Source organism: Medicago sativa, chromosome 1 (assembly GCF_051527215.1).
Source record: "Medicago sativa cultivar Bolivia chromosome 1, Bolivia_mono, whole genome shotgun sequence".
Lineage (NCBI taxonomy): Eukaryota > Viridiplantae > Streptophyta > Magnoliopsida > Fabales > Fabaceae > Medicago > Medicago sativa.
The window spans coordinates 35,445,392-35,472,593 of record NC_140749.1 but is presented as its reverse complement, the minus strand read 5'-3'; the positions used below and the strand labels follow the sequence as shown (position 1 = coordinate 35,472,593).

The following is a 27,202-nucleotide window of genomic DNA, read 5'->3' as shown; positions in this document are numbered from 1 at the left end:
CATTTGAAAAATTCCTTTCAAGAAATGTTTTGTTAAACAAATATGTATGTAAGTAATATATTTTTTAAATATACTCTTAATATTATTCAAAAATTAATAATGATTCTTAGATAAAAAATTTGTTGTCCTCGTGAGCTTAACTCAGTTGGTAGTGACAATGCATAATATATGCAAGGTCCAGGGTTCAAACCCCAACCACCACAAAAAAATATAACAAAATTTGTTATATTTTACTACTCTATTATGTATTAATTATTTTATTACTCTATTATGTATTTAATTATTATTACTCTATTATGTATTAATTATTTTATTGCTCTATTATGTATTTAATTATTTATTTTTGAAGATAAAAAAAGTTCAATAATAACAATATATTTTTTATCAAAAAAATAGATATAAGAAATCGTTATTTCAATTTCGTTTTGATTTTTCAAGTAATCCTTTTATGAGATGGATAATTATTCAATTTTATTAATTTTTGTGTTATATAATTGTATTGATAAGGACTAAATAAAGTAATAAAAACTATATAACTTCTTTCAACATCTTTGTTGAGACGATAACTTGCTTTTTTATTGCTTTAAACGATTTAGGGCACTTCCTAGTCTTAACTTTTTTTGTGTTATATAATTGAATTAGTAATGAATAACATCCTCCACGACAATGTACTCGGAATAGGTCAAATTTATAAGCAAAAAACACATTTTTAGGTTCATTGAATAATTAATGTATCCGGTCACATTTATATGTTAGATACATTAGTTATTCAATGTACCTAAAAAGTTGTTTTTTGCTTATAAATATGACCGGAGGGAGTATATTACTAGCAAAAGAAACCCTTGTTAGCAAGAAGATCAACATGATGAATAGTTTCTCCGCAGGTATATGAAACTTAAGTCATCCATGAGAAAATTTAGGAGAGATAAACCTCTTGCAGAAGAGGTTGCAAGAAAGTATACCTAATATTGCATAAAACAAACATATCCAAAAATGCGTTAGAATAAATCTCGAAAATAACCCAAGGAAGAAATATTGTTGGTGACAGCTTAATACTCTATTTTACCTTTTTTTTTTAAATGATACTAAGACAATAAATTTAAAATATTTCTCTCTGAGGAACGATAAACTTGGTAAAACTAACACTAATTGTTAACAAATTTTATAATACTATCCTGTGTTTTCATTCACACTTAAAATTTTAGTAACCTCATAATTTATTTTATATGTGTGTAATCACAATATTAGTAATTCTTTCGCATTTATATCACTTACCATATATGCTCTATATCATTGTTTCGAGACTTGTCCAGATGGACACAACTGTTTTAATATCAATCAATGTAATTCTTCTCTATAAAATGATTCATTGATCATGAGTAAATCAAGTATTTTAATTTCACAAAAAAAAAAAATTATATCACAAAATCCTTACTAAGAACAAAAATATCTTTGCATTCTATATGTCTTACATTTATCCCTTCAACACAACATGCACCCATTTAACATTGGGTGTGTGTCCATGTCCCAAATTGAACACACACACGTATCATATTGGAAGGAGATGGTGGGGTTATTCAACTAACTTGATGCTTTTTGATGATCCTTGGAAGATCAAGAAGGTTCTTCAAGAGGATGATCTTGCTGATAAGCTATTGCTGGACAAAGATTTGGTAGAGGAATTGGTGTTGCCTGTGTTGAGTGCTCGTGCTGATCTTGAAAGAGGAGCTTTGGTTAGGATTTTTGATTATGACACTGAATCCATGCATGTGCTGGTTCATAAGAGATGTGTTTCTTCAGGAAATTATGGTTTCTTTGACAATTGGTTTTATGATTTTGTTAGAAGAAGGGGATTAAAGAAAGGAGATGAAATTGGCTTCCATTGGAATCCATATATGAAACACTTTGATTTCTCTGTTCTATTTAGGACTATTAGGATGTAGTCGCATGCACTAGAAGAATTGTTATGTACTACTCCCTCTGGTCAATATTATAATTAAAAAACTACTTTTTAGATTCATTGAATGAATGATGTATGTGGTCATTAATATAGATCTTATACATCATTTATTCAATGAACGTAAAAAATAATTTTTTACTTATAATAGTGACTGGAGGGAGTTCTTGACTAGTAGTATTTTCAATTTTAAGTGGTTTTGTAATAATCCTTTTTAATTCAAGAAAAAACAATTGGGTAAAAAACTTCACTCTCCAACAAGACGGTCCTCTCTCTCTCTCTCTCTCTCTCTCTCTCTCTCTCTCTCTCTCTCTCTAGGTTTTCTCTTCCAGTTTCTTCATTGAGGGGTGGTTTTGGGTCAATTTTTGACCTAAAATCACTCATCTTCATCTTTTTCTCTCTATTTCAATCCAAATAAGTGATTTTCACATAGATCTAGGTTTTTTCTTCGTGATTTCGTCTTCTGCGTGTGGTGGTGTGTTGTTCGTGATCTTGTGCGGTATTGTTCGATTTTTTGTCTTGTTGCAGTGTTGTTTGATTTCCCGTCTTGTTGCGGTGTTCATTTGATTCATATTGAAAGATCGATTATTCAATCGAAGATTTGGGCGTCAACGTTGGAGATCCAGAGGCATGGGTATTCCGGTCACTTTAATTTTATCATATATTTTTGTAGACATTATGCCGTTATATGCTATTAATTTGGATGTTGTGAGTTTGTTCGCAGATTCAACCTTTATGTTTTTAGTGGTGTTGAATGATGTACTCTATCGATTTAAATGAATGAATATCGTTTTGTTTTTGTCAAAAAAAATACAATTGGGTTTTTTTTTCACAACTATGCATCGCTCTCTTTTGTTCATATGTCATTTGTTCTTCATTAATGTTGGTTATGATGATAATATAAAATTCAAGTTATTCGATAAATTTCCGTTATGCTACAGCTTTTGCTTTCTATCGAGACAACATTATGTTCTATTTTCTAGGTATAGTGTAAGGGAGAGGTAGTTTTTGATCTTTTTGTTGGCTTGGAATAACCTCTCAGCATTGTTGTTTCTCCTTTAATCTAAATAAGTGGTATCCATAGAAATCTAGTTTTTCTTTCATATTTTTCTGTGATTTCATCGTTTGATTTTGACATTGCTTTGTTTGTCTTCTTGTTCCACTTCCAATCTATTTCAGACTCAATCAATGATTCACGCATCAACATTATTGGTGTTGTGGAAAATATACATGTTGAAAGAGTCTCACATTTCCTAGTATTGTAAAATAAAAGGGGGACAAGGCTACATATTGGACTTTAGTTATTCATTGTAAGATGCACAAATCAAAATCACTTTATGTTTATATTTGAATCATTTTCTATTATAATCTTTTTCTATTAGATTAGTTCTTTATATTATACTCATTATTTAAAGTGTTGCAATGGCAGGTTATATATTTTCTTTGGAGAGCTTGGGACTATTTGGGTCATGGGGTGGTTGAGGGTAATCTATGTGTTGTAACATTTTTTATATGTTATTCTCTAATCGATGTGTTGACACATATTTTTAGCATTTTTACAGCTTCTTGAGATTAGAAGATGTAGGGTCCTCTTGTTTTCCATCTTTCAGATCTAACATGATTTTTTTAAGATCTTTCGTATTTTTTTTCTTCAGTGCAAGCTATCATCTTGGTCTATAGATGGTGTGACCCTCAGTTGTTAGACCAAGGATTTTCACTAAAAAATTTGGGTTAATTTTTTTATCTCAATGCCTTTCAAGTTTGAGACAAGAAGGTTTTTGTCATAGAAAACCCTAGAATGCAAATAAAAAGAATAAAGAAAAATCAAGGGATGTGAACTTCCATAAATTGCTCCAACCAAGAGATTCATTGGTCTTTGTGAGATCAACTCCTCCACTAAGAAGGTTCTCAAATTTATACAACCTAAATGCATCAATTGGGTTGGTTTTTCAATTTTTATCACATAAGAATTACACATCTCATTGGATGAGAGGAACGGAAATCATGATATTATTTTGCAATATATATTTTAAAATGTCCTTTCCTTTTGGAATGTTTTGCACATTTCTCAAAGGATTTTAAAGATGTACTTTTTCTAGATGTGGATGAGGATTTCTTAACAAGTTGAGTTTGTGAAGGTGGTATGGAAATTGGTTTAGGAATTATCGTAGGGATATGTGGAGCTGAAAGAGTGTTCTGAGAATCACTATCATGAATATGGTATGTATTTTTGATTCCACAATAGAAGTGTTCTTTCTAGTTTCAATCCCATAAATTATTCTTCCAGACCTTTAGATTTTGGACGTATCCAGGGATTTTATTTTTCCTGGTTTGACAAGAGTGGGATGAGTAGAAGCTATGATTGGTACATAATATGTCCGGTGAGAACGGTTGAGTAGCAACGGTGGCAGAGAATGCTCCAGTGTGGCGGTAAAGGATTTCGACACGGCAGCGATGAGTCTTCCTGGTGGAACGAAAAGTTTATCCAGACTCGTTAGCACTCCGACACTCAAGTCAGTAATGGAACTGAGAAAGAGTGTGTAAAAAGTGTTGTGAAAAGTGATGTGTACCTTGAGGGTGAAGCAAGTTCACCCGTATATAGGCGCGCGTTGGTCATAACCGTCTCCGGGTTATGCTGCATGTGATTATGGACGGAGCAGGACACATGTAGGGTGATCCTTGCGCGAGGGCGTGCTCCTATGTGGCACAATGCATGCAAGCTGACGTACTCCTTCAGACGCGGAGCCTTAAGGCGGCGTAAGTTTGGCCACGTGTCAACGTGGGGTTGGTCTTCTGACCGGTCCAGAACAGTTGCCCCTAAATGATACTATCATAAGAAACGAATACTTATTTCAAAAAGAAGATAAATAAGAAATGGATAATCATACACTATTTTTTATAAAGTATATGATTCAAGCATATCCGCAACACCAAGATATATTCACTACAACATTTTGGCTCTACGGCAACGCCTAATTTTTTGAATGTAAAAAAACTGATTTGGTAGAGCAGTATAGAAAACGATTTTCTAGTTTTGTTTTGTTAGGGTATTCAATTAAAAAAAAAAAATATTCCAACAATTCAACAGCGTTTTGGTATAGGAAATCAAAACGGTATTTTACTGAAAATTTTCAATAACAATTAATAATCGTTCTAATATATATCTTTTAATTATTTTTAATAAAAATAAACACCATTGTGTGGTTTTTTTTTTGAGAGGTTTGTGGAATTTGTTTTGTTCTGCTCGCTAGTCTCAATTAATCAAACAATCTTCTTTGCACCTTAAAAAAAAAAAAAAAAACAAAGTAGAACACTTCCCAAAATCCCATCGAACCTTCCCACCGGTAAAATCTCGTAACCACCGAACCTTCAAAACCGAAGTAGAAGGAAGAAACAAAAAAAAAAGGGCAATAGCTCACACCAACACAACACTCTCTTCGTATCAGATCTAAATCTCTCTTCCCTCTATTCTCTGATTCTGATCATTGGTTCCGATCCCCGATTTCGGCGACTTGATTCATCGAATCCTTTTCTCGCAATTCGGTCTGATTCAACTTTCCCGGCGAACACATGCAATCATCGATCATGAATCCTCTTTCTACAGGAACACATTTAAGGTAATCAATTGAATCCTTCAAATCGAATTAATTTCACACTGTTCTTGCAATGCGTGTGCAGATGCTTTTAATACGTGTATAGATTTTTTTTAATTTATAAGCTGAAATTGGTTATGTGTGTTGATAAATTTTATTCGCTTATGGTTTTAATGTTATTAGTTAGGCTATGTATTTCGAATAGTATTTAGTATTTGAATCAGACATTGAAATTGAGTGAAATGTTGTTGTAATTTATGTATACATAATGCTGCAATTCAATCCAATTTAAATTTAAAGCATAATATTGCCCATCTTCAGTTATGAGTTATGTCCCAGGCACTAACTCATTGACACCGGTAATGATTTGAGAAAGTGAATTATTTGGTAATCACATGTGTCGGTTTCAGACACGAACACACTTGATCAAAGGTTCCACTGGGGACAATTCATAAACAACACGTATTTTGGATATGAAAATAAAAACCAAAGGATTCTTTTTGCTGTTCTCTATTGATTTGGTAAGCACATGTTAAGTTGGGGTTTCTGATTGTGATCTTTTGTATTTTGATTTATTAATTTTCTCCTACTGATTGTGATTCCAATGTGATTTTTCTATATTCTGATTATGATTGCTATTCTCTATTGATTTTTATTTTATTTAAAAGGATTGAGGAATATCAATATCTAGCATAATGCCTTAGACATAATCATCTACTATTTTTTGTGGTCAAAATATATAACGGTTAATCTAATGATTGATGAAAAGATTAGGAATCTAATCCATATATAAACTTTTGTGATGTTTTATAGTAAGCTATTTGTTATATGTGGGAAAATTTTTAGAATTCGAAGACTAAGAAACCTCTTGAAGAATAATTGAAGAAAAGAAAAGTGAATCAAATTTATTTCATAATCTCTACATAAAAGTACAATGCTTATGTAGAGATAAATGTTAAAGTAAAATCCCAAACTTAGCACAACTATAGGAATTATTTTTTGTAATAGAAATATATTCTAATAACTAAATACGTGTTATGATGCTTCTAGATCCTGGTATATTCTAGCAGAAGACTTTTATTTGTATACCACATAGTCCTTGAGTTTGATGGGCGGATTAGTGGACCTTTTGGGCTTATTAGCAGCTGGCTCCTCATTAGTAGGTGAATTGGGCTCATCTGTTGTCACAGTGTCAGGCTGGTTCATAACACTATTTTTTGTCAAGCCATGATCCTTCCCACTGTGTTATTTTATTTTTTCAATTTGAAGTGGTCCAAGATGAAACACTTGTCGAATCCATGCCAATTTAAACATTCCTTTTGACCAAATAGTGTGGGTGTTATTATTCGACCTTTCAAGTATAAGAAGGGAAAAAGGTCCAATTATAATATACATTCTTTATTTGTTTTATTTTTTAAAATTTTTGAAGCTCAAACTTTCATTATTTTAATCGAAATAAGCTATCCTTTCTAACCATGAGTGGCATCTCGTTTTTGGTTTGTTAGTATAAATCATATAATGTCCTGATCCAATCCCTTTTAATTTGAGTTTTTGACAACAATATAAATCAAAATAACCCTCATTTTTATACCTTCAGATCACTTTTTTAGTAATAGGACTTTGTTTCCTTTGGTGGATGTACCTGTTGTGGTGTGTTTTGTTTATTGGTGGCCTGCAGCTGTTCTGCGTTTTAATATGGGTATTGGTTTTGGTGCATAACTGTGTTTTGGTGTCTTGCCTTTGTATTAGCTGCTAGATTTATTTTCGTGGATGGTTTTGTCTTTGTAGAAGCTTGTTTGGCTTGGTTTGGGTGTGCCGCCTTTGTTTGGTGCCCGTTTGCTTTGTATTTCTTCTGTTGAGGCATCTCTGTACTTCTTGTGCAGGGTTTTTGATTGTTTAAAAAAAGAAGAATATCAAACAAAACGGTTCTTACATCTTGAAAGTCCTCATAAAGTTCCTATTGAATTTGGCACTTGGAAACGATGTCTCTAAAAATTAGTGTAACTAGAAAGAATTATTGATTCTATGATTGCATTTTTTTCCCATTTTCCTTTTGGCTGATTCTGTTTTAATGACACTGTTGAATATGAAGCATGTGATTTTGTAAAACTAGCTTTGATTCCTTTTTGGTTTTTACATTATTAACCACCTAATTACTTTAGTGGTTAATTAGTTTATAGACTTGATTTTTTTAGCATAATTTGCTTTTCCCCACATCTATTCTTCAAGATTGTTATTATCTAATCATTAAATAATGTCTGCATGTGGGTCTACACACACTGGACTACTGAAATTTGTTGTCATCTATCTGTGATTAATAACAGTGATTGTAATTTTTATATGTATCTAATAATATTATAGGTTGCGGCTAGTAACTGAAGTAGTTTCTATTCCTTACTCTAACTTCACCACTCTACCAATCAGGACATTTGTTGTTGCTTCAGTGAGTACTCTTCAACCAAGGTATGAACCATTGTCCAATAGTCATAGCCATGCATTGATACAATTGAAATTGTAAATACACTGCAAAAGAAATAACGGTAACTCTTGTGGTTCTGAGATAGCTGCTACCAAAGTGAGAAGATTGAAACTACTGGCTGATTCAATGGCGTTGATGAGATGAGAGTAGATTTCAAGGACAGTCAAGAGTGCTTTAATCTCTTTGAGAAGGTATTTATATGGTTTAAGCTTTGTAATTTTATTTTTTATTAGCTGGTAAATGGGGGAGTTGGTTTTTGTTGCATCCAAAGAATGGTTTGATTTGTTTGAGGAATCAAATTAATTTCTCCATGACCACTGATTTAACACTACTCATTTCAGTCTAGCCATTTCTGGCCAAGGGCGCACAACACTTTCCCTTAACTTATGAGTATAGGAGCTAGTTTGGACAAGAGTCAATTAATTCTCGGCACTATCTCCTGTTTATCATTGTTTATTGTACATACTATGATTAATAAAATATTTCACACCATATTTCTAATTCCTCTTGTAAGATAGTTAATAGTAACAAAATCAGTTAAGTTAGTTTAAGTATGTTATGAATCTTGTCCATCAAATGAACTATAATAGCCTAGCCTTATATCTACTCATTAATAGTAATATATTCACTTAAGTTAGTTTAACAGCGTTGAAGAGCATATTTCTTCAAGTTTGTATCTTAGTGACATGCTTGTTTTTCTTCTGTATTACAATCAGAGACAATGGAATTGAAGCACTTTATTAGCTCTTTAAAAGATCAACAGTGTTGTGATTGACAATGGCTAGTCAACAAGGTTTATATATTTTTTTCCCCATTTAACTTGTTGTTGGGTCATGCAATTAACCTTCTCTTTTTGTTTATTTGTATTGTATTGGGTCAAGTACAAGCATGTGATTGATGTGTGGTTCTCGGTGAAGGAAGATGGAGTGTTGGACGTAGTGATTTATAATTTGTGTGTTCTTACTCTTAGTTATAAGAACTTTAATATATTTTAATTAAAGATATAAGTCTTTTATTTTGAACAATGTTATTTTGATAGATATATGAATGATCTATGATTGAGAAGTATTTGAATTTGTCTGGTTCTAGATTTCAAGAATGGTTATTGAACAAATAAAAGAAAAGTTACTACTATCTGATTAGAACCTACATACTAATAAGTTGGATGAAGGCCTATGGTTTATAACAATACAAAACTTTAGAAAATCACTCTAGGTAAAGTTTCAATTACTTTGTTATAGGATTACATACTTTTGATGTTGTGATATCAGCATTGTTGGTGCATTTAATGTCTTAAATTCAAATAGTTATATGTATGCTATAAAGTTAAGCTTAATCACTTAATATTAGTGGTTATAGAGCTCATGCTTCCACTTTTAGCACTATTGGAGTTGATTTTTTTTTTTTTTTTTGATATTGTTGTGTAGATCAACAAAACTATATGGTCTACTACTACTCTAATATAAGAAGACTTAAGTTTTTTTTTCTCTGGGAGTGTATATGGTCTGTTGTAGTTGACAAGTCGTTTGCAGAAGTACGAGTTCTGAAAAAGGAAATTGGAGGCTGGACCAATGAGTACTTCTACTATTAATTTTCAAGATGGTTTTATTGGTAGTTATAAGGCTCATATCTCCACAGTTGCATAGTATGGAGGACAATATAGTTATGTTGATGGTTCAGCAGGTATGTTATAATATTTTGTAGAATGTGAAATTTAATAACGTGTGTTGTGGAGCAGTTTGTGATGCAGTATGAGTTTTGTGTTAGTCTTAGAGTAGAGAAATATTCTATGTAGGTGGCCTAGGATCTTGATTGAGGACCTACTAGTTTAGTATTATCATATGAAAAGAAGGATAACAAATGTTTGAAATATAATAGTTTAGTACACTTTATTGTTGTGTCTCTTTGGAAGGGAGTGGCTTTGAAATTACTACCTCAGTGTTTGACATATACAATTTAATTGTTTATTGAATATATTTCTTTTATTTTGTAGATGAATCGTTAATGATGATATCAATGAAGAATTTCAAGATTTTGGAGTACAAGAGATGAAGACATATGTTGATGTTTAAGTGTTGTTTAGATTGTGAAAATGATAATTGACATTTTGACTTAAAAGTGTACATTAAATATTCGAGTACTTTATTGGTGAAGAATGTTATTTTTGATACGTATCTGAATGATATATTATTGGCAAGTATTTGGTATGTAATTTTGAATTTAGGAGTATATTTGAATTTTGTATGTATAACATTTCACTGAAGTCAAATGATAGTTTTATTTCTGACATGAACAGAGTAAGGGAAAAAATAATGATTAATGCAACATAATTTTTTAAAAATTACAAATTTATTCACAACGGTGAAGAAGCGTTGCAGTAGCTTACAGCAGATATTTACCCTTGGGTCTAAGAGAACGCTTTCTGGAATAACATCAATCCAAAACCGTTGGAATAACGCCGAAAAGGCCGTTCTTAATTTGAGGCAATGGCAACGGATTTTTTGTCGGGACGGCTTAAAACCGTTGAAAATGTGAAATTTCAAAACCGTTTTAAAAGTGTACCTAAGACCACGGTTTTATCTATGCCGTTACCGTTTATGGAAAAAACCGTTTCGAAAGGATAAGACAACGCCTCAGTCCGCCACGACCAGAAAAGCGTTCTGGTATCCTACGGAAACGGTTTTTTTATATTACACAACAGAATTTTAGCGTTTTCATAGGATGGAAATGTTGATTCAATATTATAATCTGATTTAGTCAAGGTTACTAACTCTCCAAGAGTTGTTTCCCTTCACTTTGCTTCCAAATCTTTCATCTCAAATCGGTTCAAGAATCGTATAAAACTGGATTGAAAATCATTTGAAATATATGAATTAGAAAGAAGAAAAAAAAAATCTCGTCCAAACGTACACTTAAAAATATGTGTGATGTTTAAAGAGTAGACATAGAGAAATAGGATACTTGACTAGTCAATTTAGTTGAACATACATATAAGAGTGAGTGGTGGTTATTTATAAGTATGATGTGTTCTTTACAAAAGGTTTCATGATTGCCCCTAAATTCGTTGATGCCTTTATGGCTCAATGGCTTTAACAGAGGAGGCGTTCGACAAGGGCACTGCTGATGGGGCGGCCTTCGATGTGTTTGTTAGGAAATTTTGATATCGTTCGCAAAGAGGTGGCGCCCGATTGTGAGTTAGTGGAAGTAGTTGACATTTAATGCTTCAGCGGAAACGGTTGCGACGTGATGGATGTTCAGTTTCACTTTTCCACGTGTCTGATTCATGTGCTACACCCGTTCCGGGCTTTGCGCCGCAAGAGCGCACTACTTTAGTATTTTCCTCAGTTCGAAGTTGTATCTTGACCGTTGAATTGAAAACCTTTGGTTTCCTTGACCCATAGCCGTCGATCCTTGGTTACTGAGTCTTATAAAAGGAGGCTCTTCCTCCATCTCAACTTTTACTTCTTGTTCTCTCTATTTACAAAAGGTTTCATGATTGGCCTTTGGTGAACTCTGTTCTTTGGAGACACTTTCTAAGAGTTTAAGAAATTATGAAGGAAGGTTTGAGTTTAATGGGTTATATTTTATATATATATATATATATATATATATATATATATATATATATATATATATATATATATATATATATATATATATAGGGGTGTTCAAATCTAAACCGATCCAAAACAAAACCGCAAACCGATCCAAAAAAAACCGAAAACCGCAAAAAATCAAATATTTTTGGATGTGTTTGGATGCTGTTTTGGAAAAACCGCTATGATCGAATCGGATTTCGGATTGCCTTTTCAAAACCGAACCGAACCAAACCAAACAGAACCGCAAAAGTAAATTTTTATACTTAATTATTATTTTATTAGTATTATATATTGCATTAATATATTTCTTATTGGTATTTAATCTTAGATATTGCATTAATTTAATCTATATTGTTACTACTTCATCTATTTCAAATATAATTAATCATTTTCATTGGGTAATGTTAACTTTTTTTAATAAATTTGTGTGATATTTTGTATCAAACTTATTATTTTACGGTGTATCAGTAATATTAATATTAATAAAAAAATTATATGTTGCACTTTGGATATCCAAAAATCGATCCAAATTAAACCGCACATATTTGGATCGGATCGGTTTGGATTTTTTTAACACAATCATCCAAACCGAACTGAACCGCACGTGATTTTTATTTTGGATCGGTTGATTTTTTTACCTCAAAACCGATCCAAACCGAACCGCGAACACCCCTATATATATATATATATATATATATATATATATATATATATATATAGAGAGAGAGAGAGAGAGAGAGAGAGAGAGAGAGAGAGAGAGAGAGAGAGAGAGAGAGAGAGAGAGAGAGAGATGTTTTGTTGGGAAAGTACACGAGAGTACACTTGGAATATTGTAGCGGTTGTTTTCTTGAAAAACTAAAAAAGAATAAAACTTGAAATTTCATATTTTGACGAAATTGTCTCATATTTAAAAGAACAGTGTTCTTGTAACATTCAGAAACAATTACTTAGTTTGCAAGAATGTTACCCAACAAATTTTGCTTGAATTCTTAATAATTTTCAAATTTTGTTTGATTAAATTGAAATGATATTCACCAAGAGGTTTTGTAAAGATGTCATGTAATTAATTTTCATTATAAAAAAAAAAAAGAATTTCAATGTCCTGTATACTTATATAATCACGAATAAAATGGTTTTCTTTGACAAATCAATTTCATCGGTATTAATGAGAAATCTTTAAGTTGATTTCTGATATATAGTACTTGTGAAAAATAGTTAGCAGTTGAGACATATTCAGTTTTAGTTGTTGGTTATGCTATGGTTTTTTGTTTTCTACGACACCGACTTACAAGAGATTTACCAAGGAATAGATAGGAATCACTTGTTCTTTTTCTTTCAAACTTATCGCCAGAAAAGACAACATCACAGAATGTTATAAGATTAAAGTGTGAACTTTTTCTATACGAAAGGCCAAGATCAATAGTATCAACTAGGTATATGAAAAATTATCTTAACTACAGTAAGATAAAATTATTTAGGAGAACGTTGAAATCTTGCACATAGACCAACGGAAAACACAATGACACGTCTACTGAAAGTTAAGTATAAAAGAGAACTAATCATTCCTCTATATTCCTTTTCATAAATATTTTTTCATTTTATATCATTGTCTAAATTAGATTATGAATGCATGGGAGTTGTCATAGATTTGGATTCACTTTGGATGAGGCTTAAAAATTCCTCACACATATTTTTCATTAGTTGTACCAAATATTATATCACCAACATACGCTTGAACAATCAACAAATCATTTTTATTTATTTTTTCTCAAACGTGTGTTGTCACTTCTGCCTCTTGAAAAACCATTCTTAAATAGGAATGAACTTAAACTCTTCAACCTTCTAGGAGATTGTTTAAGTCCATATAGAGCTTTTGTAAGTTTAAAAATATGATTTGGTTTTCTTGAATCTTCAAATCCAGAAGATCGATGAATATGAACTTCTTAATTTAGAAATCCATTTAATAATTCACTTTTAGCATACATTTTAAAAGTTTGAAACAATTTTGAGATGCATATGAGAGCAAAATTATTATATCTTCTAACCTTTCCATTGGTGCAAAAGTTTCTTAATAATCAATACCTTCTTGTAGACTATAACCATGGTCTACAAGTATTGCCTGGTTACAAATTACATTGCCATTCATCTAGCTTATTTCTAAAAATCCATCCAGTACTAACGATAGATTGACCTTGAGAATTTGATACCAGGAGATGATTTGGTTGGTGATTGGAAGCAGTAGGACTTGATGCCATTGATAGATTATTGTAGGTTGTCACCTCAGTTTAGAGTAAATGATTAGTTTAGATTTCTTCTCGTAGAGTCTTATGCTTATTTACTCTAATTTTGTTTAGACACCATTGTAAATGATACTATCATAAGAAACGAATACTTATTTCAAAAAGAAAATAAATAAGAAATGGATAATCATACACTATTTTTATAAAGTATATGATTCAAGCAGATCCGCAACACCAAGTTATAATCAATATTATAATCTGATTTAGTCAAGGTTACTAACTCTCCAAGAGTTGTTTCCCTTCACTTTGCTTCCAAATCTTTCATCTCAAATCGGTTCAAGAATCGTATAAAACTGGATTGAAAATCATTTGAAATATATGAATTAGAAAGAAGAAGAAAAATCTCGTCCAAACGTACACTTAAAAATATGTGTGATGTTTAAAGAGTATACATAGAGAAACCGGATACTTGACTAGTCAATTTAGTTGAACATACATATAAGAGTGGGTGGTGGTTATTTGTAAGTATTATGTGTTTTCATCGAAGATTCTTATGTTTCTTTTCAAACTTTGCTCGTAACAATAAGGGAGTATTTTATTGGAAATTACTTTTAGGCTTTCAATATATTTTCAAGCCATCCGAAAATTACCTAACTGCATGGCGTTGGGGAGACTTTTAAATCGGTTGCACTGTTTTAAAAAAGTGATTGAATCGTTCTAAAAAATATCGTACGCACTTAACTGTCGTTAGGAAACCGAAAAAAGTGATTGAATCGTTCTAAAAAATATCGTACGCACTTAACTGTCGATAGGAAACCGAATGATACTTAAGTACTGCTGAGACCGGCAGTGGAGAAAAAGAGAAATTGAAGAGACCTAAAGAGTAATGTTCTATTTATTTTTTTTATGATTGCATTATTCCTTAGAATAATTTACCCATTAAATTATATTCTTATGGATTATATTCTAAGAGTTTGACAAATTAACATTCAACTATACTATTGTTTCAAAAAATAATGAAGAAAAAAAAAAAAGTTTCCTTTTAAAAAACATGGACCAAACTGCTCTCAAAATTAACAATGCTAGAGAGGGCAAGGGAGTGTCTACGGAACCCAATTTCTTTTTTTTCCTTTTTTTTTTGTTAAATAGTCTACTTGTGAAAATCACATATTATAAATACGTTCAAATATACATAAAATATCGAGACAAATAATTACAGAATATTGGAATTCAAACATATGATACTTGTTGTCAGCAAAATGGTTAATAAATAATATCTTGTTTATATTCATCAATCATCTACTAAACATAATGAACCATATATTTAAATTGCATTCATCACTCAATTTGTTGTCAAATACAGTTCTTTCATTGTGTCAAATAAATACACCTCTTGTTCTTTTTTTTTTTTTTTTGACATTAAAGAAAATTCATTAATGAAAGTCTGGCAATAAATCAAAAGCCAAAACTACAGAAATACAAGGTGGAGTCTCTTCGATCCATATTTGATCTAAATTATGAAGAGCATGTTTAGCTAAATAATGGGCAAATAAATAAATAAACATATCTCTTTAGATTAAAGTATTTCAAGTCGTTCACCAAACAGAAAGCTTGTGCTAGAATAAATGGAGGCCCTACAAGAATAATCGACAGGCTCCGCCCAGTTGAAGTTATTTGATCACCAACTAAGCCATATATCAAATCCATGCCTAATTCGGGCTATGATACAAGTAAACGATAAAATACAAGGATTTGAGAACAACACAACAGATCAAATCTTGATCTAGAACTATTACAGATCATAGTAGTTAATAGCGGATAGCGGCGCGTAGCGGCCGACCCCAAAAATGCTATAGCGGGATAGCGCCTAGCGCTATGACCGCTATTTCATAACTTTTTGGACAAATTATATAAATAATACACTAGAGTTTACATCACCCGAAATTCCTAATTGGTGTCTTCTTCCCCTACTAATTCCTCCACCGCTGACCTTATCACAGAAATCACAGTAAATCTTTTTCTTATCATTCAAATCCTTCCAATGATTAAATTGCCAAGCAATGTCGAGATTATCACCGGTCCGTTTATGTCTTTGAGCACATGAGTCAACAGACACAGAGTTTGATTGAACACCAGAAGCTGATGTTGCCATGACTGTGTTGTCCACAAAAGCAACAAAAATAAGGAAAAAATAAGGAAACAGAGAGCAGAAGAGAGGATGAACAAAACAGAGGATGTTTGTGATATGTTTATGAACAAGCAGAAGAGAGGATGAACAAAACATAGGATGTTTGTGATATGTTTATGAACAAAACAGAGAGGAAGATTTATAGAAGAGAGCAAACAGAGAGGAAGGTTTATAGAAGAGAACAAAACAGAGGATGTTTGTCAAGAAGTTACAAACCTGAGAGAGCAGATGCGAACAGATCTGAAGGAAGATGCTTTTTAGAGAGAAGATGCTTTTTAGATCTGAAAGGCGATGTAGTAATGAATGAAAGAAGGAAGAGAGAAAGTGAAGTTATTAGGGTTTGACGAAAATGACAAAAATACCCTTGTTTTTTTATTTAAAACCAAGGAGAATCTTGTATTTTCACGTAAAATGAAATAGCGGTGCAAGAGTGCAAAACCGCTATGCAGTGTTGCGGCCGCTATTGCGCCGCTATCTCATAACGCTACGCCTTGGCTTATTGCATAGCGGTCCGGTACCGCACCGCACCGCGCGGCCGCTATTGGCCGCTATAGCGCCGCTATTAACTACTATGTTACAGATACATCAAATAATGTAATATCATATCATATACTAATACAAAATTTTGCAGAGTTATACCATGCATTGTATAAGAAGCAAGACAAACGAGACCGACCTGCATGTGTTGATTTTTTTTTCTTTTCTCAATAGCATCACTTGTCCAGAATTCAACCTCAACAGTTAAATTATGGAATAATAACTCACGTTTCGAGCTTATTTATTTGTTGCACTAATCAATAGCAGACTGTAGCAGTGACAATAATAACCATTTCCATAAACAATAGTCTTATTTCTTACGTTGCCTGTTGTGTTTAATACTAATACGTTTTCGACCAGACTTGTCAACACCACCAGTGCCCAACGAGAAACTCCCTCCGGCATTAAATTCTAGACTGCCAGAAGCCTGAAATGGAGATGGATTTTGAGGAGCAATATTCTGTTGACCCCCAAACTGGAAAGGATTCTGTGGAGCAATATTCTGTTGACCTCCAAATACAAAATTTGATTGAACTGGGACAGGTTGTTGACCAAATACTGGAGTGACGGGTGGTGTTGCTTGAAATGTGTCCTCAGCCATACTGTCCTCCATGCTTGTCTGATCATTATTAACAGAAGCTGAACCAAATGGAAAGACGGGACTAGGATTTCCAAAAGTAGGCTGCGCATTGGTATTAGCTGCAGCTGAAGTGAATGAGAATTGAGGAGCTGATGCACCTGTGGATGATCCAAATACCATCGGAGAACTGGTAGAGGCAACGGGAGTGGATGCTCCAAAGGAGAACTCAGAGGTAGATGCAGATGAAGATGACAATGATGAACTAAAGGGAGTACCGAAAGGAGAAGATTTGCTGGGCTGCCAAGCGCCAAACAATGTAGAACTTGTGCCATTATTGGAGCTAACAGGGATGGCTTCCGAAGAGGAAGCAGGGGTGCTTTGTCCAGAAGCTGTACCAGAGTTGAAAACATTTGTTGCAGGACTTGAAGAAGGGGCCGATGAACTCCCTGAAGAAAAAGATGTATTCCCAGTCTGCCCAAACAACGGGGATGATGAAGATGAACCAAATGCCACAGGCTGACTCTGTGTTGAAGTTGCAAAACCACTAGTAGCACTAGGTGCTAGAGTACCAACGGTGGACCCACTTATAGTGCTGCCAAAGACAGAACCCTGAGTCTGAGACTGACTATTTGCAGATGATGCCGACGAACTAAACCCAAAAATGCCAATTCCAGCATTCTGTCCGCCCTTGGTTTCCACTGGTTCTGAGCCAGAAGATGATACAGGTAAACTTATTGATGGTAAAGGGGTGGATCCAAATTTGAAAAGGGAAGTTGTTGGAGACGAAGATGATGTCACTGAGGCAGAGGAACTGCTACTGCTGGATGCATTTACAGCAATGTTGCTAGTTGTCATGCTAGTACTGAAAGTTGCAGGGGCACTAAGGCTGCTGCTACTTGTTGCAAGGGTTGAACTGCTGAACATATTCTGACTTGTAAAATTATTTGTAACCACAGGTAGAAATGGGGAGGAAAATGTAGAGCTTGAAGCAGCAAATCCATTATTTTGACTTGAAATGTTGCCAGAGGTAAATACATTCGTCGTTGATGTTGACAATGATGTAGATACTGCAGACGGTTCTGATGATTGGGCAGGGAATCCAGAAACTATATTAGTCTTGGCATCAGCATTATCCGGTTCAGGAACTTTTGGCACGGAAACAACATCACCAGCAGCAGTAAATGAACTGTAAATGAAAGGGTAATTAGTGCATTGAGTGTCTGTATCACTTTACTGAATACAATGCAAAATGCGTCTATATCTCTTTCAATTCAACAGGGCATCAAAAATTAAGACAACATAATTATAATTATGATAATCACGGATATCAGAGTCAAACTGTATAATGTGCGGGATAAATTGTCACTGATACAAATTTTAAAATACCTATTATACACGGGTAAGTTATTACTGATAAAAATTTTAAAAATTATTATTATACACAGGACAAGTTACAGATTTTAAAATGACTATTATGTACGGGATAAGTTGTCACTGTACAAAATTTAAAATAATTATTATACACAGGACAAGGTGATGTTATTAGTTTTTAAAATCGCATAAACAAAATGCCAAACTGAAACAAATCATCCACATCATCGAGCGCCCGTGCGTAATTTTAATAGTTATGACAATCACGGAAATCAGAGTCAAATTGTATAATGTATACAGGAAATAAGTTCAAAATGCATTTTCAACAGTAAATGATAAAACTGAAGTTGAAGATAACACACAACAGAGCATGATAATTTTGTTGAGCCAATGAGTAGACTCAGAATGTGAATGCAAAACGTGTTGTGCAAATCAAAATGATACCTAAACAATAATAGGGAATAATGAAAAACATTAAATGAATACATATAAGTTTGCTCTAGCAAACACAGGAAACATATTATTGGGAAAAACCCAAGTCCCACATTGAATAGATAAGACTTTTGATAAGAGTTTATAAAGAGGAGGCACTCCTTACCTTATGAACCGGTTTTGTAAGGATGAGTTAGACCCCAAATTTCAACATGGCATCAGAGCTTGTCGAATTCAAGGGCCACCTACCTATTAACACACCAAGCCCAAAAAGAGAGCTGGGTGTGATGGGGGTGTATTGGGAAAAACCCAAGTCCCACATTGAATAGGTAAGACTTTTGATAAAAGTTTATAAAGAGGAGGCACCCCTCACCTTACGAACCGGTTTTGTAAGGATGAGTTAGGCCCCAAATTTCAACATGTATAAGTTAATTGTGAAAGAAAATATATACTCCCAAATTCCCAATGAGATTACTGGTCCAGAGACAAGTTCTAAACTGATGAAAATGTCAATAAAACAGGCAGAACAAAATACAATTGCACCAACCTGGTCGAGCTCAGCTTTGAGTCGGAAGCTCCACCAAATTTAGAAAAAGTAGACTCTCCACCAACCGATGAAGAGAAAGTAAATGGCACTTGTGGAACACTGTCAATATTTTTGTTGAAACCAAAATTAAATGATGGAGCATCAACACTTGTTTCCTTTGATGGTGCAGCTTTGTCCAAACCAATTGGACCTGTTTTAGTGGACTCTTTCGATTGACCATCAGCACCTGACAGCTCTGTTGATTTCGATTGAGCATCAGCACCTGACAGCCCTGTTGAAGGAACAAAACTTTTCCCCAAGTTAAACAGGGGAGGATTAGCAGCTGATCCATTTGGTGTAGACTTGTCGGAATCTAAAATAGTGTGTGTCGATGCTTTAACTGAACCCGTATTTGGCTTAGCTGTAGAACCAGCAACAATAGATGAAGTTATTGGTGTTGGTGTGTCAACCTTCTCATCAACTATAGAACCATCAGCATTCCTAAGTTTACCATCTGCTATAAAACTTTTGGATGACGACACTGCAGATGAACCTGGTGGCGTCTCCTGTACAGGTTTTTCGATGGCAAAGGTTGTTTTCTCAGCCGCATGAGTAGAGACAGGGGATGCATTTTCATTAGGATAGGCATCATCATCATCATCCAACTCCAGATAATCCTTTGAGGGAGAGAAAAATAACAGTCAATAATCAGTCAAAAAAAAAAAAATAATCATGTTTCAATAGAAAGCTAAGAACCAAAATCAAAGGTGTAAAACAAAAAACATCTAGAAATCTGCTCCAATCATCATGTGAGAACTAAATGGAAGAAAGCAATAAATCAATATATAAACACAGTTGAGGGCTCATTTATCTAAAATCTTAAAAACGTGATTTTATAATGCAGTTTTTAAAAGATTTTTTCACAAGTTACAATTATTTAGTTCCGTGAAGAGCAATGACAGATCTGTCATGATTTTCTTAATTTCAAGAAACATGAATGTTTGGAAACATCTATTAAATAAAAACAAGAATGCAAACAAACTAACGGTAATAGTCAAAGACTCGTAACATAATAATTCCAAACACTTACAGATAACTACAACATAACATCAACTAGATAACAATTAAGCCAAATATAAGTCTCAAACCTCATGTGCACTCATACAGAATGCCCTCTTTTTTGAGGGAGGGTTGGAAGAATCTCTAGACTTTCCGATAGATATGACTTGGTTTCTTGGGACAGGTGAGTCTGAACCAGTTACTGCAGGAATTAATCCATCATTCGGTGAAACAGACTTCAGGCCATTTTCCACCTTGCTTACCTTTGATGTCAACTTTTGAGTACTAGCAGACAAACTTCTAAGAGTGCCATTTAATTCATTATCATGTAGATTATCCAATAATTTTGATGAATCTACTGTCTCCATGCTTCGAAGAGCTTGTCCTCGTAACATGGAAGATGACAACTTCGATGGAGAATTATCATTCACATGTGGCAGCCTTAGTACCGATGGTTTTTCTTTGGGAGAAACCATCTTATCAACTTGCTGCAGAATTTTTGATGCCATCTCACTAGATTTTGATGGTAAAGGAGGAAAGCTGCTACTAGGCATGGTGTGATCATTTTCCACTGACAATTTGGCACGGCTATGCTTAACTTCACCCGTTAGAATAGGCTTCTGCATGGAAGACGATGGTTGCTGCGCAACATCAATCTCACTACTATTTATAGATACAGGGATGTCTGAATTGGTCAAGGTCAATCCTTTTGAGGATAGAAGACTAGCCTTGTGACGGATTCGGCGTATAGGACCAAAAGACCCTATATCATTGCCTAATACAGTACTTCTGCGTTTTAATCCCTGCAAGGTGGGTGTATCAGTAACATATCACTTAAAGAACTCGAAATATTATAAGAAGATAGACCTAATAATCGAAAGTAATTGTACCCCTTGTTTAGTTCCAGAAAGCACACCATGATCGAGTGCATGCTGAGATGAAGATGACGGCCCATCTTCAACACCAACCCCAGCACCCTGTAAAGTTAGAGAAACAAGATATTAATTTCGATGTTAGAAACATCGCGATCCAATATACTTTAAGTAAATGGCAAACCTTGGGTGTGGAGTCTGGATAAACTCTAGGATAAGGTGTTCGAGCCATGTTATAAATAACCGATCTGCCACGAGATCTTGGGGTCAAAAAACCATTTTCATAAACCCTGGCATGGTTAATAACCCTTGGTACAACTGACATAATAGGGGATTTTTGAGCAAAGTGATGGCCTTTTAGTAAAGTTGAATCCTCCCCAGTAGGACTTTGCATGCTTAACATTGATGGGGAAACCTTGGAAGGCCTGCTCCCAATGTAAGCTTTTGCTAGTTGCACAGGTGAAGCAACATCTTCAACAGAAACCTATACACAGTATATGGTTGTACATGTCAATTAGATCATGATAGGGTTGTACATGCCAAGTATGTGTGTGTGTGTGTGTGTGTGTGTCTATATATATATATATATATATATATATATATATATATATATATATATATATCAAAGATAGGTACGAAAAAAATTGTCATACACTGGAAGTGGCATGTGCTGTTGAAACAGGATGGATTTTTATCCCATTTTCTACTGCTGGGGTACGGGGATACTCTTCCTTTTGGTTAAGAGGCAACATTGATTCTAATGGATCTACTTCTGTCTTCTTCCCTTCTTCCCCAACAGCTGTATCTACAGATCTTGAATGCATAAGCTCTACCAAATGATCAATCTCTGATCTGTGGAAAAGTAGACAATTATCATGTACAAATCAGCAAGAAGCTATCACAAAAGACACGTGAAAATAAGAAGAAACAGGTTGGAAATTTAACCACAAGAAATAAGCTTCAATGAATTAGACAGGAAGTGCAAATTACATTGCCATCAAGTATAACCCACCAAGTGGACACAGCTACATAAATCATACAATGACATCGGTGATTGCTTGTATGAAAAAGAACAAATGATTGCATTACTGTTCGCCAATCCGTGTCATCAAGATTCAAAACATCAACCAACCCAACAGAAACCTCCTCTTTTATTTATATGATAAACATACCAAAATTATTTTACTGACACAGCACAATACAAACCAGGTAAAATTTAATGTCACTCAATAAGCAAGCCTATATTACACTATATGACACAGCATAATCACGTAAATGCACATCACTATAAAAAATAAAATTGAAAATCACATGAATATCTGCTTAAACCACTGATAAAGCAAGCCTATACTACACTATATGACATCACAGGCAGCACCGAACTTGGTCTTTCATGGGAGGTGGATGTAATCCATAACATACTATAGTATAGGACAATTCGAATTAAGTAAAATAATCTTAATTATTTACACATTATTGGACAATCAAAATTAGCTCTTCTCACCTCTAACCTGATACGCCTAACGTGTTTGTGTTTGTTGTGTTAGAGTTTGAGATTATTGAAATAAAAAAATCCGAGAATTCAATGCAGATAAGATTATTCAAATGCAGGCAATAAATGCATTTCTCAAGCAACCCAATACTAAAATCAGTTATGCCACACGCACTTCATACCAAGCATACCTGGTGAAAGTCTTCTGCTTTAACACTTCCTCAAGTTCAGGTAAACCAACTCCATCAGATAGGTTAATTTGATCACTACTTTCACCTAAAACTCTTTGTTGCTGGCCAGATGACTCATTTGCAGCCTGTTCCTCCTCGTACAACAAACAATAACAAAAACCATCAATGATGCAACCTACCAACTTGAAGAATGTCGACTAAAAAAATAATTAAAATTAGACAAGAATCATGCACAGTGACTAATTGGAGCATGGATGGCTCTGTACATTGAAGGAAGCATATTCGGATCCAGTCCAAGTTCTCGTTGATCAAATCATGAGTGTTGGCTTGAAGCATACCCATTATCTCTAAAACAAGAGTCCAAGTAATTGCCTAGAGAGGAAGGATACAGGTGCTATGCAAAGTTCCTCCACACTTCCTTAGTTATTGATCTCTTTAAACAAGATCTGAGTATACCTCCTTTTCACATGCTTAAAGCATCCATGCTATTATCAATAATAACAGCAACCACTCCACAACCAATGATGAATAATGCTCTCCAACACAATGATATCAATACCAGATGCCGGATCTTGACGGCCAGCAAAATATCTGCCATATAAATATGGCTCATTGATAAAATTCCTTTTTAATTATATTTTGTTTGGTGAATAGCGACGGAAAAAAAGGGAAGTTTTATTATTGGCCATTACCCAACCATCATGAATTCCTATTTTCAAAAAAATAAATATAGGGTTTCATAATCTTAAAGCACCATAAGTACAAAAAATGATAGAACCATATCATTTCACCATGCACAGTTTATATTTCATATACCTCAAAACTGCTATTAACTATTAAAACTCCATGCTTACAATGTTACCGATGGTAAATGGCGGACCATGGCAGAAAGCCAAAAATCAACCAGAAAACGCCATGACGTGGCTATTGTAAAAAAATCTACCATAACCGATATTTGACAACACTGTGTGCTTAGGTTTCCATTAACCAAGCATTAAGCAATAGTTTATTTAAATGGAATAGGTATATTGTTCATCACAAAAATGCCATATCAAAACACACATACCCACTTCATCCAGAAGATTACCAATTTAGTTATTCCAATTCCAAACACAAACACTTTTCAGTTTACTTCATCTCCTGCTGAGATAACTAACAATAAAATGCAATACCCAACCAATTGTGCTACAACAGATTTCAAAACACTGCAATACTACTGAACAACACAACTAAATCATTCCATGAAAACTCGATTTGTTACAAAATATGTTGTAATTAAGTATCATCAAAGTTTTAAACAAGTTTCTTTTCATAAAAAAATCTAACAAACTCCTATAAGTAATGTTCATTAGTCTTAAGCATGGATTTCTACTCAATGCAGAAGTAGGTTCAATCACCGTCAGTTGAACATGCCACAATAACCCATATTGAGGGCCTAGAAAAATGAACAAATAGTACTTAACTAACAAAAGATAAAAACAGACAAACATGATGCATAAGTTAACCAAATTTCGTCAAGTTTTGATTAAACAAATGAATAACCAGATTGTTATTAGTAGTAGCTTTATGAAAACACACAACGATATACAATTTAATTTAAAATGAAGTAAATGCAAAGCACATCTAAGGAATGACTCTTTAAGAAAAGCAAATAGTGAATATACATCAGAAGCAAGCATACTTACAAAGATAGCTGCTTCCTGGCGATTGCCCCTTGCTTCTTGTACTGTTTCTGTGCCCAAAAAAATCACAAAGGATAAACATGTAATCATGAGATTGCTTCAACATCAGAGAATAACTACGCACAATTTTCATAAGCTTTTTTAAACTTATTTTCATAATTTTGCAAATAAAGCTTGCAAAAGCAACTTATAGCGTATGCAAAACAATTTAACAATATTTTATCTTTTGCAATAAAAATAGCTTATGCAAGCTTATCACGATAAGCACTTGTGCTATAAGCTGTTTATCCAAACAGGCCTTAAATGTGTGAACTAAAAATTCTTTTGCTTAGAAACATTCTGATTCAAGTGTAAAAATTATACTATTTTTATCATATTCTTGAACATACTTAATGTTTAAAAATCAAAGTGTGTTCAGTGATCCAGTCCAGCTCAATAACCGCATAAGCACTTTTCTCAAAAACAACATCATTTCCATAACTTATTGCTGAGTGACCACAAGGGTAACTTGTATATAAACAAGTCTCTACTATCTCTGTAACTAATATTCTCATTAAATCATAATCACAACTCAGATCTAACAAATCATAATCACAACTCAGATCTATCAAATTTTCCCTCTCTTTCTCACTGTTCTCTATCATCATATCATGAATTTCTCAAACTCTGTTATGCCTTAACTACTAAATCCCAAGGCAACATGCAGAAAATATAATACAATGAATTGTAATTTAATAAGCACCACAACATAAAGTACGAATCACCGACACATACACGACAGTGAAACGTCGACATAGTAGTAAATTTAAGTAAATGACATAATTGACTAATCATGTAATCATATGTGTCAGTGTCAGTGTCAGACACATGACGTACACATCTTCAATCAGAAGTGTCGGTGTTAAATCTTATAGCATTAGTAAATCTTCTACTATTCGAAACTAAAATTCAATCAATTATGAAACGCAATTATTCAAACGAAAAGCTAAAAAAATGAAAGAAGAGGAACCTGAAGGTGGCGGTGGATTAAGGCGTTTACGGAAAACGGAGGAGAAGAGCTTATGAGCGCTGTAAGTGATGAACCTCTGTGCGGGATCAATGAGTTTCGAGAGCCAACCGTTGTTTCGGTTAGGGTTTCTCAGAGCTGTCGGCGGTCGATCGTACGGCGTCGTTTGAGTTCTCTTGAAGGGCCGTTTTCGGAACTTTCCGTATCCTCCACCTCCGTTTTCGTAACCGTTTTCTTCACGCGCCGTCGCCATAAGAGAAGAGAGAGAGTGGTGAATGAGCTTTGAATTCGAAGGTTGGGATCGTGCAAAAATTAGGGTTTAATCGGCGATTGAGAGAGAGAACGAGAAAGTGTAATAATATGAGAGGTTTTTGCTTTTGTCTAAAATAATTAATGTTTTTTTTTAGAGCAAAATAATATCTTTTATGGGAGCAAAAATAATTTATTTTTTTGAGCGAAGGGGGGCAAAATAATTTTCTTTTTTAAGGGGGAGCAAAATAATTATTGATGTTTTTTTGACAAAAAACTAATTATTGATGTTGAAAATGAAAATAATGATAATAATGTCAGAAAAAAAAAAATAATGATGAATGAAAAAACTATTCATGTGAAAATGAAAATAATGGTTAGGGGAATGAAAGTGAAAACTATTATTGATCGTTATTTACATACTTCCCCCATTCCTTTTCAAGTGTTTTTTTGGTTAGGGTGAATTATGCATTCCTATTTAATTGTCGTTTTGATATTTTAAGGGTATAATTTGTCAATTATACCATTTGTCAATTACTCTTATATTTTTCAATAAAACTAATTAATGCTACAGATTTGAAAAACTAAAGTTTATTTTTTAAACAAAGTTTGTTTGTTTTGTTCTAAAAAAAAATTGTTTCTTGTTATCTTCAAGTTTAAACAAATTTTTGTTACCTATAATAATGGTTTCATGAAAAGTTTAAATTCCAAAAACAAGATGAGTAGTACTTGTTAAAAATTTCAAGCGCAAAGTAAAAGAACATATATATGTCACACAGTGTGAATCTAACAGTGGTTGAAGCTATAGTTGAAGCCTTAATTTTGATTAAATGAGTCGGAGGAAAGTTCATTCTTTCTTATCTTTTGACTAAGTTGAAGTTGGAATAATTTTGATACAGACTTAAAATAATTAAAGATATATGCACAATATTTAGAGAATTGAAAATTGTTTGTTTTGAGAGAAGGATAAAGCGCGCAAAAAAAAAATTGAAATTTTTGGAGAAAGAGAGTAGTAACTAACAATTGTCAGTTACATATTAAATTTATTAGAAACATAAAGTGTGTGCAAAAAAATAGGAAATTATTAGTAGATTAAAATGAGGGTATAATAGGAAAAAAAAATGTCCAAAAACTCATTTCGCTATTTTA

General features: G+C 33.5%; 2 protein-coding genes and 1 long non-coding RNA gene across 5 annotated transcripts; 2 read left to right on the top strand and 1 right to left on the bottom strand.

Annotated features, from left to right (window-relative positions):
- Positions 1-1,463: 1,463 nt before the first annotated feature.
- On the top strand, positions 1,464-1,943 carry LOC146954596 (putative B3 domain-containing protein At1g78640). The gene has a single exon (XM_085700411.1). The coding sequence runs from the start codon at positions 1,464-1,466 to the stop codon at positions 1,941-1,943; it is 480 nt and encodes a 159-aa protein (XP_085556537.1).
- A 3,242-nt stretch (positions 1,944-5,185) lies between these two features.
- LOC146954595 (uncharacterized) lies at positions 5,186-10,229 on the top strand. 2 transcript variants are annotated; one of them, XR_015014124.1, is made up of 6 exons: positions 5,186-5,574; positions 6,601-7,249; positions 7,912-8,013; positions 8,115-8,220; positions 8,746-9,712; positions 10,023-10,229. It is a non-coding gene; the product is annotated as an uncharacterized LOC146954595 (long non-coding RNA). The 2 variants fall into 2 exon arrangements; XR_015014129.1 differs by lacking the exon at positions 6,601-7,249 and having other exon boundaries at positions 5,191-5,574.
- A 5,193-nt stretch (positions 10,230-15,422) lies between these two features.
- On the bottom strand, positions 15,423-26,132 carry LOC146954594 (uncharacterized). 2 transcript variants are annotated; one of them, XM_085717189.1, is made up of 9 exons: positions 25,808-26,132; positions 24,802-24,848; positions 23,117-23,241; positions 22,087-22,285; positions 21,618-21,917; positions 21,452-21,538; positions 20,651-21,364; positions 19,524-20,179; positions 15,423-18,359 (listed from the first exon to the last, which is right to left on the bottom strand). In XM_085717189.1, exons 1-9 carry the CDS (start codon positions 26,055-26,057, stop codon positions 16,904-16,906), a joined length of 3,834 nt encoding a protein of 1,277 aa, XP_085573315.1. In that variant the 5' UTR covers positions 26,058-26,132; the 3' UTR covers positions 15,423-16,903. The 2 variants fall into 2 exon arrangements, with proteins under 2 accessions (XP_085573315.1, XP_085573319.1); XM_085717193.1 differs by lacking the exons at positions 24,802-24,848; positions 25,808-26,132 and adding an exon at positions 23,383-23,707.
- Positions 26,133-27,202: the final 1,070 nt, after the last annotated feature.